Below are 13,689 nucleotides of genomic sequence, written 5' to 3' on the forward strand. Positions count from 1 at the left end.
ATAAAAGCTTTCAATGGTTGTGACTTGGGCTAGATTTGCATACTACTTAGAAATTTCCATTTGGGTTTCTGTTTGTGTTTGAATCAGGGCAAACTTTTGGAAGGTTAAAATTTTTCCATGTTTTTTTGAATCAATACAAATCAAAAGCAGTCTCAGAAATGCCTATTTGTCAATACGTCCAGCCATGTCAGAAGTAAATGTCATGTCTTCTGAGGGTTGCGTTTTCTCAAGAAAGCACTATTCAGGCATATTTGTTACCTCAATTAGTCTGATTTAGTGGTTCAATCAATGAGCTAGGGCCTCTGGCACTCAGTGGAGTTATTTGATTTCTTGAGTTGCTACTGTGTTTCCCCGAAAATAAGACCTAGCCGGACAATCAGCTCTAATGCATCTTTTGGAGCAAAAATTATTATAAGATCTGGTATTATATTATATTATATTATACCCAATCTTATGTAAGACTGGGTCTTATATTAATTTTTGCTCCAAAGGACACATTAGAGCTGATTGTCCAGCTCGGTCTTATTTTCGGGAAAACAGGGTAGTAAGGGACTAAAAACCACCCCCAAATGGTAATTGCATGTCCTGAAAGCAGACGTACAGATCATGGACGTCTTGGCAGCATAGTCATCAGGGAGGTGTGGTGGTCTTTGACACAGTCTTCATCTAGGATCAGTGCCCCTCAGTGTCACGTGGCAGGAGAGGCTGACTTTGACCATCAGTTCCCTGAGAATGCTGGGAGGTGACAGGACGAATGTTCCTCTTGGAAAGTCAGTTCCCTGAAGTGATTCTTTTCTTTCTCTAACGACCTTTAGCTGGCAAAAGGCACAAGCTGACAGCCTTGAAGACAGCACTGCAGGGTATGTTTTAAAAAGGGAGCATGTTCTTCTCAAAGTGTATCAATCTGATCTTTTTTCCTTTCACTTCATCCAGAGACCATGAAACTAATCTTCTGCTGCTCAGACACGTGCTTTGGGGAAATGGTCCCACGGTGACTGGAACAACTTAGGACCTCACTCCAGTGGGAGAAATGGTGCCTTGCATTATCAAAATAAGAGACGAGGAGAAGGGGACCAAGACAGTCTAAACAATGTGTTGTATTCTCCCCTCTCTTAATTTCCTGAAGAACTGAGCTGATCAATATAACATCAAAAAATAATTATTATTTCTAGAAATTAGAAAGGTATCTCGCTTGCATTCCTGCCTCAAGAGTAAATCTCAGCTGGTTACAAAGATATCTGTTATATTAGCTAGGAATATTTTGGTGGCAAGTTACAGAAAACCAATTCAAATTAGCCTGAGCAAAAAGGAAGATTTATTGGACCAAGATGGAGCCATTTCACAAAATCCAAAGTACAAATGAACTATAGGTGCTGCTGTATTTGTTATATATTAACATTTGATATATTTTTGCTGTATAGTAACGTTTTTAAATATATTTGTTATAGCGTAACATGCAGCTGCACCTCAGGAACACCAGAAACTGAGGACTTGGATGACATTCAAATATTGTCTCATTAATCGCTGCTGAGATTCTGTTCGTGAGCTTCGCTTTCTTTTGCTAGACGCTAGTTTTCCCCATGTGCTGAAAAGCAAGGCCTCAGAGAGTTCCTGGTTTTAAAATTTTAGGCTGTAAACCACCAGGATGAATTTGGACTCCTCTGAGTAGTACTTCAAGTCAAAGAATCTCAAGTCAAAGTAGTACTTCAAGTTAGGTCAGGCGTGCCTACACGAACCAATAGAATGTGGCCAGTCTATTAGGGTACCATGATTGGCCAATACCAGGTCAGGTGTCCATACCAAGTCCAATCAGCTGCGGCCAGGAGATGGAGTCGCTCTGTGCTAACATGGTAGCACCAATGGTAACCCAGTGCTTGGAAGACAAGAGGTGAGTGACAGGCAATCCTACAGGTGTCCACCACACATAGCTAAAATAAAAAGGAAAAGGTTAAACATAAAAGCAAAGCAAAGATGTATTAAACACAAGTAAAGATAAAGAAAGTAAAATTCAAGGCCAAAGCCATTCAGCAAAGAGAGTAACTTTATTCTGATAAGTGGTATGTTCCAAAATAAAAACATAACAGTAATGAATCTGAAAACATCATGTAAAACATGTGTAAAATATGGGGTAAAACCTATTAGAAATATAGGGAAAATGAATTGTATACCTGTAAAATTAAAGAAATTCCATTAGAAAGCTATTTGAATTGATAAAAAGAGTTTAATAAAATGGTTGGATTGGATAAATATACAAAAATTAACAGCTAGCCTGTGTAACATATTAAAAATGTGGTGCAAGGGACATCTCATCCCTAAGAGCATCAAAAATACAAAGATAGTAGGGAGCAGACTGGGGTAAATATTTGATCAAAGCAGTAAAAATTTATTTAGGGGAATAAAGAATAAAGAATACCGAAAGGATATATGTTAAAGCTAAACATAATTAGGGAGAATTGCCAAATATTAGAATGTCTTATAGTTGAATAATTAAAATAGTGTGGTATTAACGCAAAATTGACAGATAAATGAACAAGATAAATAACATTGAAACAGATCCTAATATACTTAAAATGTTAATATATAACAAATATAACTGCATGAGGAAAAAATCATTCAGCAAGGAGTGTTGGGACAACTGGTGGTTACGTAAAGAGAAAGCAGCATAACAGCAAAATTAAGAGTTGATCAAGACTCTGGAGAACTTATTTGCAGCAAATATGATAAAAGTTAATTTCCCTAGTCTTTAAGTGCTTGTTTAAACAAATAAATAATTGCTTTTCCGCCTGTCCCCGGCTCCCCACGAGTGCTGCTCTGGCTGCATCACACTTGCTAAGCCATCACTTCTGTCGTCTCCTTCCAGCCGCCAACGATCCTCTACAGGGCCCTCATCAGCCATGAGATGTTCTCCCACACCTGCAAGATCCAGGAGACTGTGGACGGGCTGTGCCTGGAAGTGGAGGGGAAGATGGTCAGTAGGACAGAGGGTGACATTGATGACTCGCTCGTTGGTGGCAATGCCTCCGCGGAAGGCCCAGAGGGCGAAGGTCCCGAAAGCACAGTAGTGGCTGGTGTTGACATTGTCGTGAACCGTCATTTGCAGGAAACCAGCTTCACAAAAGAAGCCTACAAGAAGTACATCAAAGATGACATGAAATCAATCAAAAGGAAACTTGAAGAACAGAGACCGGAAAGAGTCGCACCTTTTATGACAGGGACCGCCGAACAAATCAAGCACATCCTTGCTCATTTCAAAATCTACCAGTTCTTTATTGGTGAAAACCTGAATCCAGATGGCACGGTTGCTCTGCTGGACTGCCGTTTGGATAGTGTGACCCCATAGGTGATTCTCTTTAACGGAAAAATGTTAACACAGTGGGCCAGTGGGATCCATCACCTGTCATCATCAAACTGGCAGCTGCTTTTCACCCTACACAACAGCACTAGGACGGATGGGACAGGTGTCACCTGGAGCTCTCCATCTATTTTGACCTTGATTGATTTGGAGCAGAGGCTTTGTTTTTAAGAAAATCATGTCATGTTGGTTGTCTAAAAATAAAATGCATTTAAACTCATTTGAGAGAATGCTTCTTAGTTTAATGCATCTTTAAATCCATCCTGTGTAGAGTTTCTGGAGAGGCTAAAGCCTGATTGTAGACCACTACTATAAAGCATAAGACTGTCTTCAGATAACTTCTGCAGTGAAAACTACTTTTGGGGCTGGAATATAAAAAACAGGATCAAAAGTTTCAATTCAGAGTTGAAGTGAAGGGAAAGACCATGCTCACAGCCAACATTTGAAGTGGATTCCTTAGACATTTCATCACCTGTAAGTGGAAGTAGTTAACTCCGGACAAGATTACCAAAAGAACAAAAAGAGACTAATGCAATTTGAAAAATAAATAATTCAAATAAGCAAAGATTACAAACTAGTATAAATACCCAATGATCATACCTCAAAGGTTGTTACAACCCTTTGAAATCTAATTAAGAATACATAATTTCTTGATAAGAATATGAAAAATATTCGCACTTCTTGACTCAGTAATTCGTTCCCTGGTATACTATCTTGGCAAAATAATTTGAAAAATTAAAAGTATTGTGAACAAATCTACGCATTGCAGTACTTTTTGTGTTAGCCATACTGTATAAAATAGCAGTCTTGTCATTCCCTATCCCCCTTTCCCTACTTTATTTTTGCATTTATTATCACCTGACATTTGTTTATTGCCAGTCTTCCCCCCACTAGAATGTAAGCCCCATGAGAATTTGCCTTTTTTCTTTAGCATTCTATCTCCAGGCCCCAAAACCCTGCCCAGTATATAATACAAAGTTGATGAATATTTGTAGACTGAATAAACAACTCTAGACATCCAATAACAAAAAATGGGTTAGATAATTATGATTTATTTATTTAAAATAATATTGTGAAGCTATTACATATATTTTAAGAATAACGATTTATAACATGGGGAAGTGTTTATGATGAACTTGTAAGTTTAAGAAAGCAGAATATATTTTTACCTATATATTATGATTACAAATTTTCTTTCACTAGTTTCTTACTACATTAGAAACTAGTGTAAAAAACTACATATAGAAAAGATTACAAAGTTTCTTTTTCAATCTATATTATGATTACAAATTTAAAAAAGAAACTTTGTAGAGAGAAATAAAAATGGAAGGAGACACCGCCTAATGTTAAGGATGGTGTGGGAAGAGGGAATACAGGTGATTTTCCTGTTGTATTTACTTTTGGGCATTTTCCAGGTGTTCCAGAACATTCATTCATTTAATATTGGAAAATTTGATAAATGCAACATCAAAAGGGCCAGTTTTTAAAATCACCAATGATTTCAAGTTAAAATAATGACAGGTACGAAAAAGAGGAGGAACAGCAGAAGAACTAAAAATAGGGAATTATAAGTTAATTTTTGGTTTGTTTTAGTATAATTAGATAAGTGGGGTCTTAAGAATATGAAAATCTATAAAGTTGGTTATCCTTTGAGTCACTGCTTCTGTTTTCCAATTATATCACCACCCTTAAGTTCCTCCTGTGCAGAAATTCTGAAGCCATCGAGCGACCCAAAAACACAGATTCCGGGGCCTATCTCTGGGAGTTTCTAGTTCAGAAGGATTGAGGTGAGGCCTAGGAATCTGTGTGTGTTTACTTTATTTATTTATTTATTTATTTATTTATTTATTTATTTATTATTAGTTTCAGGTGCACAAAACAAAGTAATAGTTAGACATTTATTATCTATATCCCTCACACTGTGTTAACCCCCCACCCCCCTATCCACTACCCCTCTGACATCGCACAGAGCCATTACATTTCCACTGTCTCTATTCCTAATGCTGTACTCTGCTTCTTGTAACTACACACACACACACACACACACACACACACACACTTATAAACTTGTAGTTGACATTCATTATTGTTCAGCTTCAGCGTCAGGTGTACAGTGCAGTGATCAGGCATCTACATCTTCCCTAGGTGGTCTCCCTAACGAGACAAGTGTCCATCGGATACCCTACAAAATCTTTACATTATTGAGTACATTCCCCAAATTAACTTTCGTATCCCCGTGGCAATCTTGTGGTTACTGACTGTTTTCTAATCCCTTCACCTTCTCCCTTATCCCAACCCCCCTTCCCATCTAGCAACCCTCAGTTTTTCCTCTATGTCTCTGAAACTGTTTATGATTAGTTCATTCACTTATTCTTTTCTTTAGATTCCACATATAAGTGAGATCGTATGGTAGTTATCTTTCTCTGTCTGACTTATTTCACTTAACATAATGTTCTCTAGGTCCATCCATGTTGTTGCAAATGGTAAGATTTCTTTCTTCTTTATGGCTGCGTAATACTCCATTGTATAAATGTACCACATTTTCTTAATCCAGTCATCTACCGATGGGCATTTCGGTTGTTTCCATATCTTGGCTATTGTGTATAGTGCTGCAATAAACATAGGAGTGCATAAAGTTTTTTGAATTAGAGTTTTGGATTTCTCCGGATAGATACCTAGGAGTGGAATTGCTGGATCATAAGGTAGTTCCATTTTCAGATTTTTGAGATACCCCTCATACTGTTTTCCATGGAATCTGTGTGTGTTTTAAACATCGTGCCTGGGTAATTCTATGTTTGTGATCCCTGGACTAAGTGGCAGCGGGGGCTTTCCGTCCTGGGAGCAACACTCTTGAAATTCTGGGGTGGAAGAACCTCTCTTGCATCTTCCCTTGGGTCATTACAGCTCCTCCACTGTTGCCCCAACTGCTGCACTCTTGGCCATCCACCTAAGGGTATGTGTGCAAATTCTAGAACTCTCATACGAGTAGCCAACAGACCCCTCCTCCGACCCTTGTGCCTCCACTTACTGACCCAAACACCAAAGCCTGGTCTGACTTCCTTACAGTCCCTCGTCCTCAGCATGATATACTGGTTTAGTATCACCAGTGAGTCCAAACACCTTATCATAGTGGTCACTGTCCTGCAGGCTCGTTTTATCTTCTGTGCTTTCTCCCCTTTGATGTAAGCCCAGTGCCAAACCCCCTTTCCAACCACTTCCTCTGTTCCCGTGGAAGGGCTGTAAACAAGCACCTCCATTTCCCCAGTCTATGCACAAGCACTCCATCTCCTGCTTTATTTGAAATCTGACTCTCTCCTGAGGCCTCTTCTCCTGTGGACTTCATTTGTTCACATCTCAAGTGACTATTAGGTGGTGTTAATATTCACCTGGGCCTCCACTGCCATTTCCCACAATTTCACTTACATTTTTCAAGAAAAAACAAAAAATCCCAAACAAAACAAGAATTCTGTTTGAGTTTGACAATCACGACATCCAACTCATTGTCTATTTTTTTTTTATTGTCATCTAATGACTCACTTCTGAGTCACTTCTCAGCTATCTTAAGAGTAAAGTGGCTTACATTCTTTCTCTCCACTCCAACCACTCCATGCCTGCCATCCTGGCTGACTTCACTGGCCATCTCTTAGCCACACTGCTCCTGTTCTCCCCGCTCTCCCTCCCTATCACCTTCACCACCTGGGAGGAGATTGCATGGCAATATACAGGGCAGGAAAAGGCCAATATAGAAAAGCATCCCATTGATTCCTTTTACAGCAGAACCTGGAGAGAGGCAACTCTCTATTTTGTTTTCCAGTTAGTGGTAAATTTGGGAGTGCCTTCTGCTTGGGAGTTTCTCAGCTCAGGATGGCCCCGCATGACTAAGAGAAGGACCAAAACACAGGTAGCTCTTATAATAGGACATTAACTAAAGGAATAAATTAGCTTCTTGAGGTGCTGATGTTTTCTAATTCAGCTCCCTAGTGCTGCACAGCGGATTGTGTGTGTGCATGTGGACGGAGTTATAACTCGGAACTACGAGCCTGGTTGTCCTCTGGTAATCTCTCTCTCTCTCTCTTTCTTTCTTTTTTTTTTTTTTTGGCCACTTCAAATACTTTGTGGAAAGCAGCTTGGGGTGTGTGTGTGTGTGTGTGTGTGTGTGCATCATATAAAAGCTTAAAGGCAGGCAATTGGATAGAGCTGAGTCCCAAGCAGTGAGAAGGAAACTCCCAACATTTCCCAACACATACGAGACTCTCCAAAAGAGGACTTTCTGTTTCTGGGTCCTTTTAGGTGCCTAGTCTCTAGTTCTATTCCTGAGGTCTGGCTGCATCCTTGTCTTGAGATTCCAGGGTCATTCCAACAAAATGTCTTTCTGTTTAAGATAGTATTTCGTGTTGGGTTCCTGTCAAAACAGCAAGGTCCTGTCATTCTTGCTGGAAAGCTGGACTGCTTTGCTTGGTGATAGCTGTCTGTTAGGACTCAGCCATGTGGCCTTTGAAGATAGAGGACTGGCCAGTCATTTCTTATTTTCAGCCTTCATTAAGGTGTTATGAGAGCAGAACATGCTCAAATACAGCTAAAAGCTGCCTGGAAACCACACGGCCAGGGTGTAACTCTGTTCTGTGAAGTCCTTTTTGCCTATTGCCAGTTGCTTGAGACTACTGAGGTCAGATAATCATGGGCCTTGCTGAATTACAGCTGCCAAATTATCTACTACAGTGTTTCGAAAGCTATCAATTATCTTCTTTCTCTCTGGAATCTTTCAACACTTCGCTCTCGATTGGCTCCTTATATCAGCCCGCAAGTCCACTCCCTTCTTAGGAAAATCCGTTCTAGACTTCCCCACTCTTCTGTTACAGGTAAACTCCTTGAAGAGTTTCATGCTCAGTGACAAGCCACAGCAATCAGGTGGGAAGACTTACTCTCCACTGCAACTGCACTTACTAAGGTTGTCTCTTGCCACCTTATCACTAAATCCATGGAGGTTTTTCAGGTCTTACCTTACTTGACCTCTCAGGGGCACATGACACTACTGACCACTCCCGCATTCCTGAAACACTTCTTTCCTTGGCTTCTGTGATGCTGTATGCTTCTGGTTTTCTTTTTCCACGTCTGCTTGTTTCTTTGCAAGTTCCTCTTTGTTGGTGTTTGGTCCCTGTCCTCAATCCTCCTCTTCAGTCTAAACTTGCCTAGGGCAACCTCAGCTAGCATCGGGGAGCGAGCATACACACCTGAATATAAGCCCTCCACCCACACCCCGCAATAATCCCTTAGAAAAGAGGGAGTCACTTATATTCTGACCTTTACAAAGCCCTCTATGTTACTGGGTGTTCTCTCAATGATTTTGAGCAACGAAATGTTCTTTGGGGGAGTACACATTAGCAGGAAATGATGTCATCACTTTTCCTACAGAAGCCACCTGACAGAACTGGTAAGGAAGGAAACAAAGAAAAATTTTAACACCGATTTAGAAATTACTTCTAGGGAAATAGCTTCACATTTGCAAGTGTCAGATGTCCTTGTAAACAAGCCTTTAAAAGTCACTATGAAAAGCAATATAAGCGAATATGCTTACAGGATGAATAACGTGGCGTGGTCACATACCGTGGCCTGGAATAAAATTCCCCGTGACAACATCGTATATAGAGTCAAAATTTGGGCGGAAATGAGGATGATATTTCCTGGGAAATTTTGTCAGAAACTCAAACTGTGACCCTGGTGATGATAAAATCATTGTGAAGCATTTGAATAAGATTATATTTTAAAATTACATTTTATAGTATTTGTAAAGTACATAAGCATAATTAACACATTAAACATTATAAGTAGATCCTTGATTCTTTTATCTATATGTGTAAAGATTTATTTATTCAAGTTGGACACAAAATTTTATGCGGGGGTGGATTTTATTTGGAAAAATGGGGGCTCAACCTATGTTCAGAGGTACCTTAATTTGGGTACATATGTATAAACCAACGACAGCTCTCTAGCCTAGTTCTCCCTGCTAAACTACAGACCCAAATAGTGAACAGTTCACTGATATTTCTACTCAAATTTCCCGTAGGCCCTTTAAATGTGTCCAACGTTAAACTCACGTTGCTTCCCATCTGCTCCTATCCTTGCTCTCTTTCCAGTGCCGGTCACCGCCCTCAGTCAGTGGCCCAAGCTGAAATCTGAGTCACCCATGTCTCCTCTTTTCCACACACTCCTGTTGTTTCTATCTATCTCCTAAATCTCTCTTATCTATTCGCTTCTTTTAATCTTCCTTGCTTTACTCCCGCATCTCCTCTCTAGGCTACCCTTAACAAAATCACGTTTTCTTCTCCTCTCCTTTCAACCTATACTCCAGGAAGCAGCCTGAGTGATCCTTCTAAAATGCTAATTCGTCTCCGTTTAGAGACCAGTGCTGCTTCTCCAATTCCCTATCCCTCCTCCCTGCCCCTCCCAGTTTAGTCAGGTTAGATGCTCTTACGATGTTTTCCCACAGTCCTTATCTTTCCTTACCATAACACTCTTCACACTTCTTTGTTATAATTGTTTATCTTTCCTGCTAGACTGGGAACCTTGTCTATCTGGCTCATCATCTCTATCTGGCTTTCCTGTATCCCAGGGCAAGACCTGAGACATAGTTTATAGATATCCAACGAATGAACCAATAATTTTATCCCAGCACCCAGCACAATAACTGGCCAATAACAGGTCCTCAATAATATTTGTTGAATTAAGATTGTTGTTGAACTAAAGATAAGTGATTAAGCAATATGTAAACAAGCCAAATTAATATTGTGTAAGCTTTGTCCTTGAGGAGCCAGCGCATATCCTTCTTAATTAGGCTTAATCAGAGATGGCTCCCCGGAACAGGTGGCTTTTGGACGAGAAAGGAATAAAAATTCCTACCTAGTGGAATGTAAAGGGCAAATGTAAAAATGTCAACATCTGCACAGAAGAAAATCTTGTTCTTATGACATGGGTAAATCCTAGTTAAAATTTTCTGTGACAAGGAAGTGTTCTACACTAGGATCTAATAGCTTTCTTTTCTATCTTGGATACTGAGATTCAGCCAAGGAATCAGCTGCAGAATCTAAACAGAAATTGAACACTGAACTATATTGCCTCTCTAAAATTGGAAAATAATCTTTTTACTATAGAGACTAGGATTCTGACCAAGTTATATATTCATAGGCTTTATTAATGTATCATTTAATTTTTATATCAAAGTGCACTTGAAATAAACTTCAAAAATTATTTTGGTCTGGTTATTTTTGGCCTGCACTTTGACAAGGTATACTAACATACAATGGCCAGCCTGTTTTCTTTGCTCTAAAAGTTTCTTTGTGCACTATTCCTTAAACACGGTCCTCATGTTCTAACTTTACTTAGATGAAACAAGTGTTAATTTCACAAGTGGTTTAATATCTCTTCATAGTTAATAGTTTAGACAACATAAAAATAAGTTGATTGGCAGTATAAATGTAGACTGAGGTATTAGTTGAAAATCTTGTTGGGAGAGTAAAAATGATAAATAAGACGGCTAAAAAAACTCTTTTCTCCAAGATGCCTTACCACAGAAAGGAGAGATTAATGACTCCAGATAATGATTTTTAAAGGGAATGTCCACAAATGTCAGTTACATTGAAACAAGGTAAAGGATCTGAATTCAAGTGTGTACCTGGCTTACTTTAGTATCTTACTCTTGAACTGGTATAAAATCTGTAAATTTTATTCTGGGACTCCATCTATTAGTAGTTTATTACAGTGGGTTTGTGTAAATTTGTGATTAATCACAAATCAGAAATATATGACTTAGCCTATTTTACAGGAAGTGCTTTATAAACTTTTGATTTAACCCTGGTATATGCAGTGGGATAATAAATTAACGAATAGCTCACAGAAGTCATACGTGAAAATCAATCTGATTATCTTATTAGCCATGACACACATATTTTTCAAACTTGGAGATAACGATAAGCTTCACTTTAGAAGTCATAGTATGTATTTTATAGTTTTAATATAATGAAAATTTTCCAGACTTAGAAAAGATATCCAAATATTAACATTTGCGAGGCAATTTATAGTTTCCAAAGAGCTTTTCTCATTAATTATCTCAGAAAACTGAATAATGATGTGATTATTAAAGGTTAATTAAGCAAATACTTGTGAAGTAATTGGGTGGTAATCTATTTGTAATTTAACAGGTCAATCAGGGGTATTCAGGAAATATTTTTGCTGGTTAACAACTCTAACCAAAACAAAAGGATATTTAAATTGTTTCCCTAGTGGAAAACAATAAGCGTGTGTTTGCCCTTTCAAGAGTCAATTGTTTTAAAGAACTGGGATGAGGGTTCCTAATTCCACCGTTTTGATGATTTAAGAGGTTTGATGAGGACAAGCTTTGTATTGCGTATTTTGGCACTTCAGAATAAAATATCTTGAAGAAAGAGATTACGAGAAGGCACAGAGGGATGTGGAAGTCAGAGAAATAGCTATTCTTCTTGTGGAAAGCTACACATTTTGGTTATTGACTATACAGTGAATAAAAATCTAACTCAACGTTAACAATCAAAACATGATTCTCCAAGTGCATAACCATACCGAGAAATTTTTTAAAAATATTTTCCATGGGTGCAGCTCATGAAATTATCAGTATCCTCATCTGCAGTGTAACTATCTACAAGCTGCTGTCTGCTAACTTTGGGTAGCCTGAGTGCTGCCTCATGGTTACCAAGTGGCTTAAAAATCACATCCCTCTTGCTCCCGGTTTTCTAGCGAAAGATGTGATTTCCAGGTACGAACATGCTAAGTGCCCGGCAAAGGTAGGGGTAAAAGGTTTCAGTTATAGTCAGAGGGTCAGCCCGGGAGTCCTGGGGCTCGTCCGGGCCGCCGCACAAGCTGGAGGAGTGGACAGCGGGCACCTTTGTCTGTGCCGGGCTTCCCTGGACCGGGGCCGAGTGACGCGGGTGGGACGCGGGCCCCGCGGTCCGGGCGGGCCCCGGCAGTGTCCGGGGGAAGCGCGCGGGGAGGGCGGCCCGGCCGGGAAGCGGGAGGTCAGCGGCGGCGCGACGGCCCCTTCCCACGGGAGCCGCGCCAGATCCCAGCCAGAGGCGGGCGGGATCGCTATTGTTTTTGGCGAGCACATTAATCCCCGAGCCGACCCTCGCGCACCCAGGTTTCCTCCCGAAGGCCATTCGGTTTCCTCTGAGGCCCTATATAGAGGCCCTGGGCCCGGGCTGCGGAGAGGTGCGCGTCCGGGAGGACAGCCGGGGCTCGGAGCGCCTCTCGCCCTCAGGTCTCTGCAACCGGAGGAGTCCGGGAGGTGAGCGGGGGCCGCGGGGCTGCGCCGAACGCGCGGACGCGGGAGCAGGAGGAGGATCCGCTTCTCCGGGGTTTCCCTGACGCCAGCAGCAGCTCCGGCGCGCGCCCCGCGCCCGTCCGCGGCTCCGGGGAGAAGGGGGAGGGGAGCGGGCCCGCCGCCGCGGCCAGCCAGGCGCTGCCGGGATTGGAGCGGGGGCGGGCCTCGCCGGAGTCGAGGGGGTGCGGGTGAGGGCGGCGCGCGTGCGCGTGCGCGGGGGTGCGCGCCCGGGGCCCCCGCCCCCCACCCCCGCGGTCTCCGCCCCCCTCGCGCTGGTGTGTGGAGTCGGAGTCGGAGTCGGCGGCGGGTGGCGGCGCCTGGAACCTGGAGACCGACCCACCGCACCCCCCCCTCGGCCCGGAATGTACTGATCCCCCTCTCTGCTCTCCTCCTTCTCCGCCCCCCTGCAGGAGGGAGGCGCCCCTGAGTCTCCCCTCCAGCGAGAGGGGCCGCGCGGGCCGGGCCGGGCCGGGCTGGAGCTGCGGCGGCGGCCGCCGGAGCCGAGCCTGCAGCGAGGGACCGACTGAGGCGCGCGGGAGGGAAGGAGGCGACGGCTCCGCGGCGCTGCCGCCGCCGCCGCTCGCGAGCAAGAGATGGCGGCGGAGCGGGGAGCCCGGCGACTCCTCAGCACCTCCTCCTTCTGGCTCTGCTGCCTGCTGCTGCTCGGGCGCCGGGAGCCGGGCGCCGCGGCCGCCAGGAGCGGCTTCCCGCCGCAGTCCCCAGGTAAGGGGCGGCCGCGGGTCGCGGGCCCGGCAGGCGCGGGTGGGGGCTGGGGCGCCGCACCGGCACCCACTGCGGTTGCGGTGTTTTTGTTTAGGATCCAGGAGGAAACGTGCAGGAACTTTGCCTGGTCTCGGCTTGCGGAAGAGAAAGGGGGTCGCGCTGGGTGGAGAGTGGAGTGGGAGGGCGGGGGCGCCGCCGGGGGAGGGGCGGCCGTGGGGGCGCGTCGGGGGCTCCCGGGTCTAGTTCTGCGCTTTGTACCCGCAGG

General features: G+C 43.0%; 2 protein-coding genes across 9 annotated transcripts in view; both read left to right on the forward strand.

Annotated features, from left to right (window-relative positions):
* The first annotated feature begins 2,965 nt into the window (after positions 1 to 2,965).
* LOC117023861 (translationally-controlled tumor protein-like) lies at positions 2,966 to 3,348 on the forward strand. The gene has a single exon (XM_033109070.1). It carries the CDS (start codon positions 2,966 to 2,968, stop codon positions 3,338 to 3,340), a length of 375 nt encoding a protein of 124 aa, XP_032964961.1. The 3' UTR covers positions 3,341 to 3,348.
* Positions 3,349 to 12,979: 9,631 nt separating this feature from the next.
* Positions 12,980 to 13,689, forward strand: part of NEO1 (neogenin 1) — a 213,742-nt gene continuing 213,032 nt past the window's right edge. For 4 of the 8 annotated variants that reach the window (XM_033107554.1, XM_033107561.1, XM_033107562.1 and 1 more), the window contains exon 1: positions 12,980 to 13,424. In XM_033107554.1, the coding sequence (XP_032963445.1) occupies positions 13,295 to 13,424 (130 nt within the window). In that variant the 5' untranslated portion in view covers positions 12,980 to 13,294. The remainder of the gene's footprint in view (positions 13,425 to 13,689) is intronic. The other 4 variants (XM_033107555.1, XM_033107556.1, XM_033107560.1 and 1 more) reach the window with 1 other exon arrangement.

This window comes from Rhinolophus ferrumequinum, chromosome 6, assembly GCF_004115265.2.
Source record: "Rhinolophus ferrumequinum isolate MPI-CBG mRhiFer1 chromosome 6, mRhiFer1_v1.p, whole genome shotgun sequence".
Taxonomy (NCBI): Eukaryota; Metazoa; Chordata; class Mammalia; order Chiroptera; family Rhinolophidae; genus Rhinolophus; species Rhinolophus ferrumequinum.

What these genes read in the sequence shown, in the direction of transcription:
- LOC117023861 (XM_033109070.1), top strand. Translation starts at nt 2,966, where the DNA reads ATGGTCAGTAGGACAGAGGGTGACATTGATGACTCGCTCGTTGGTGGC.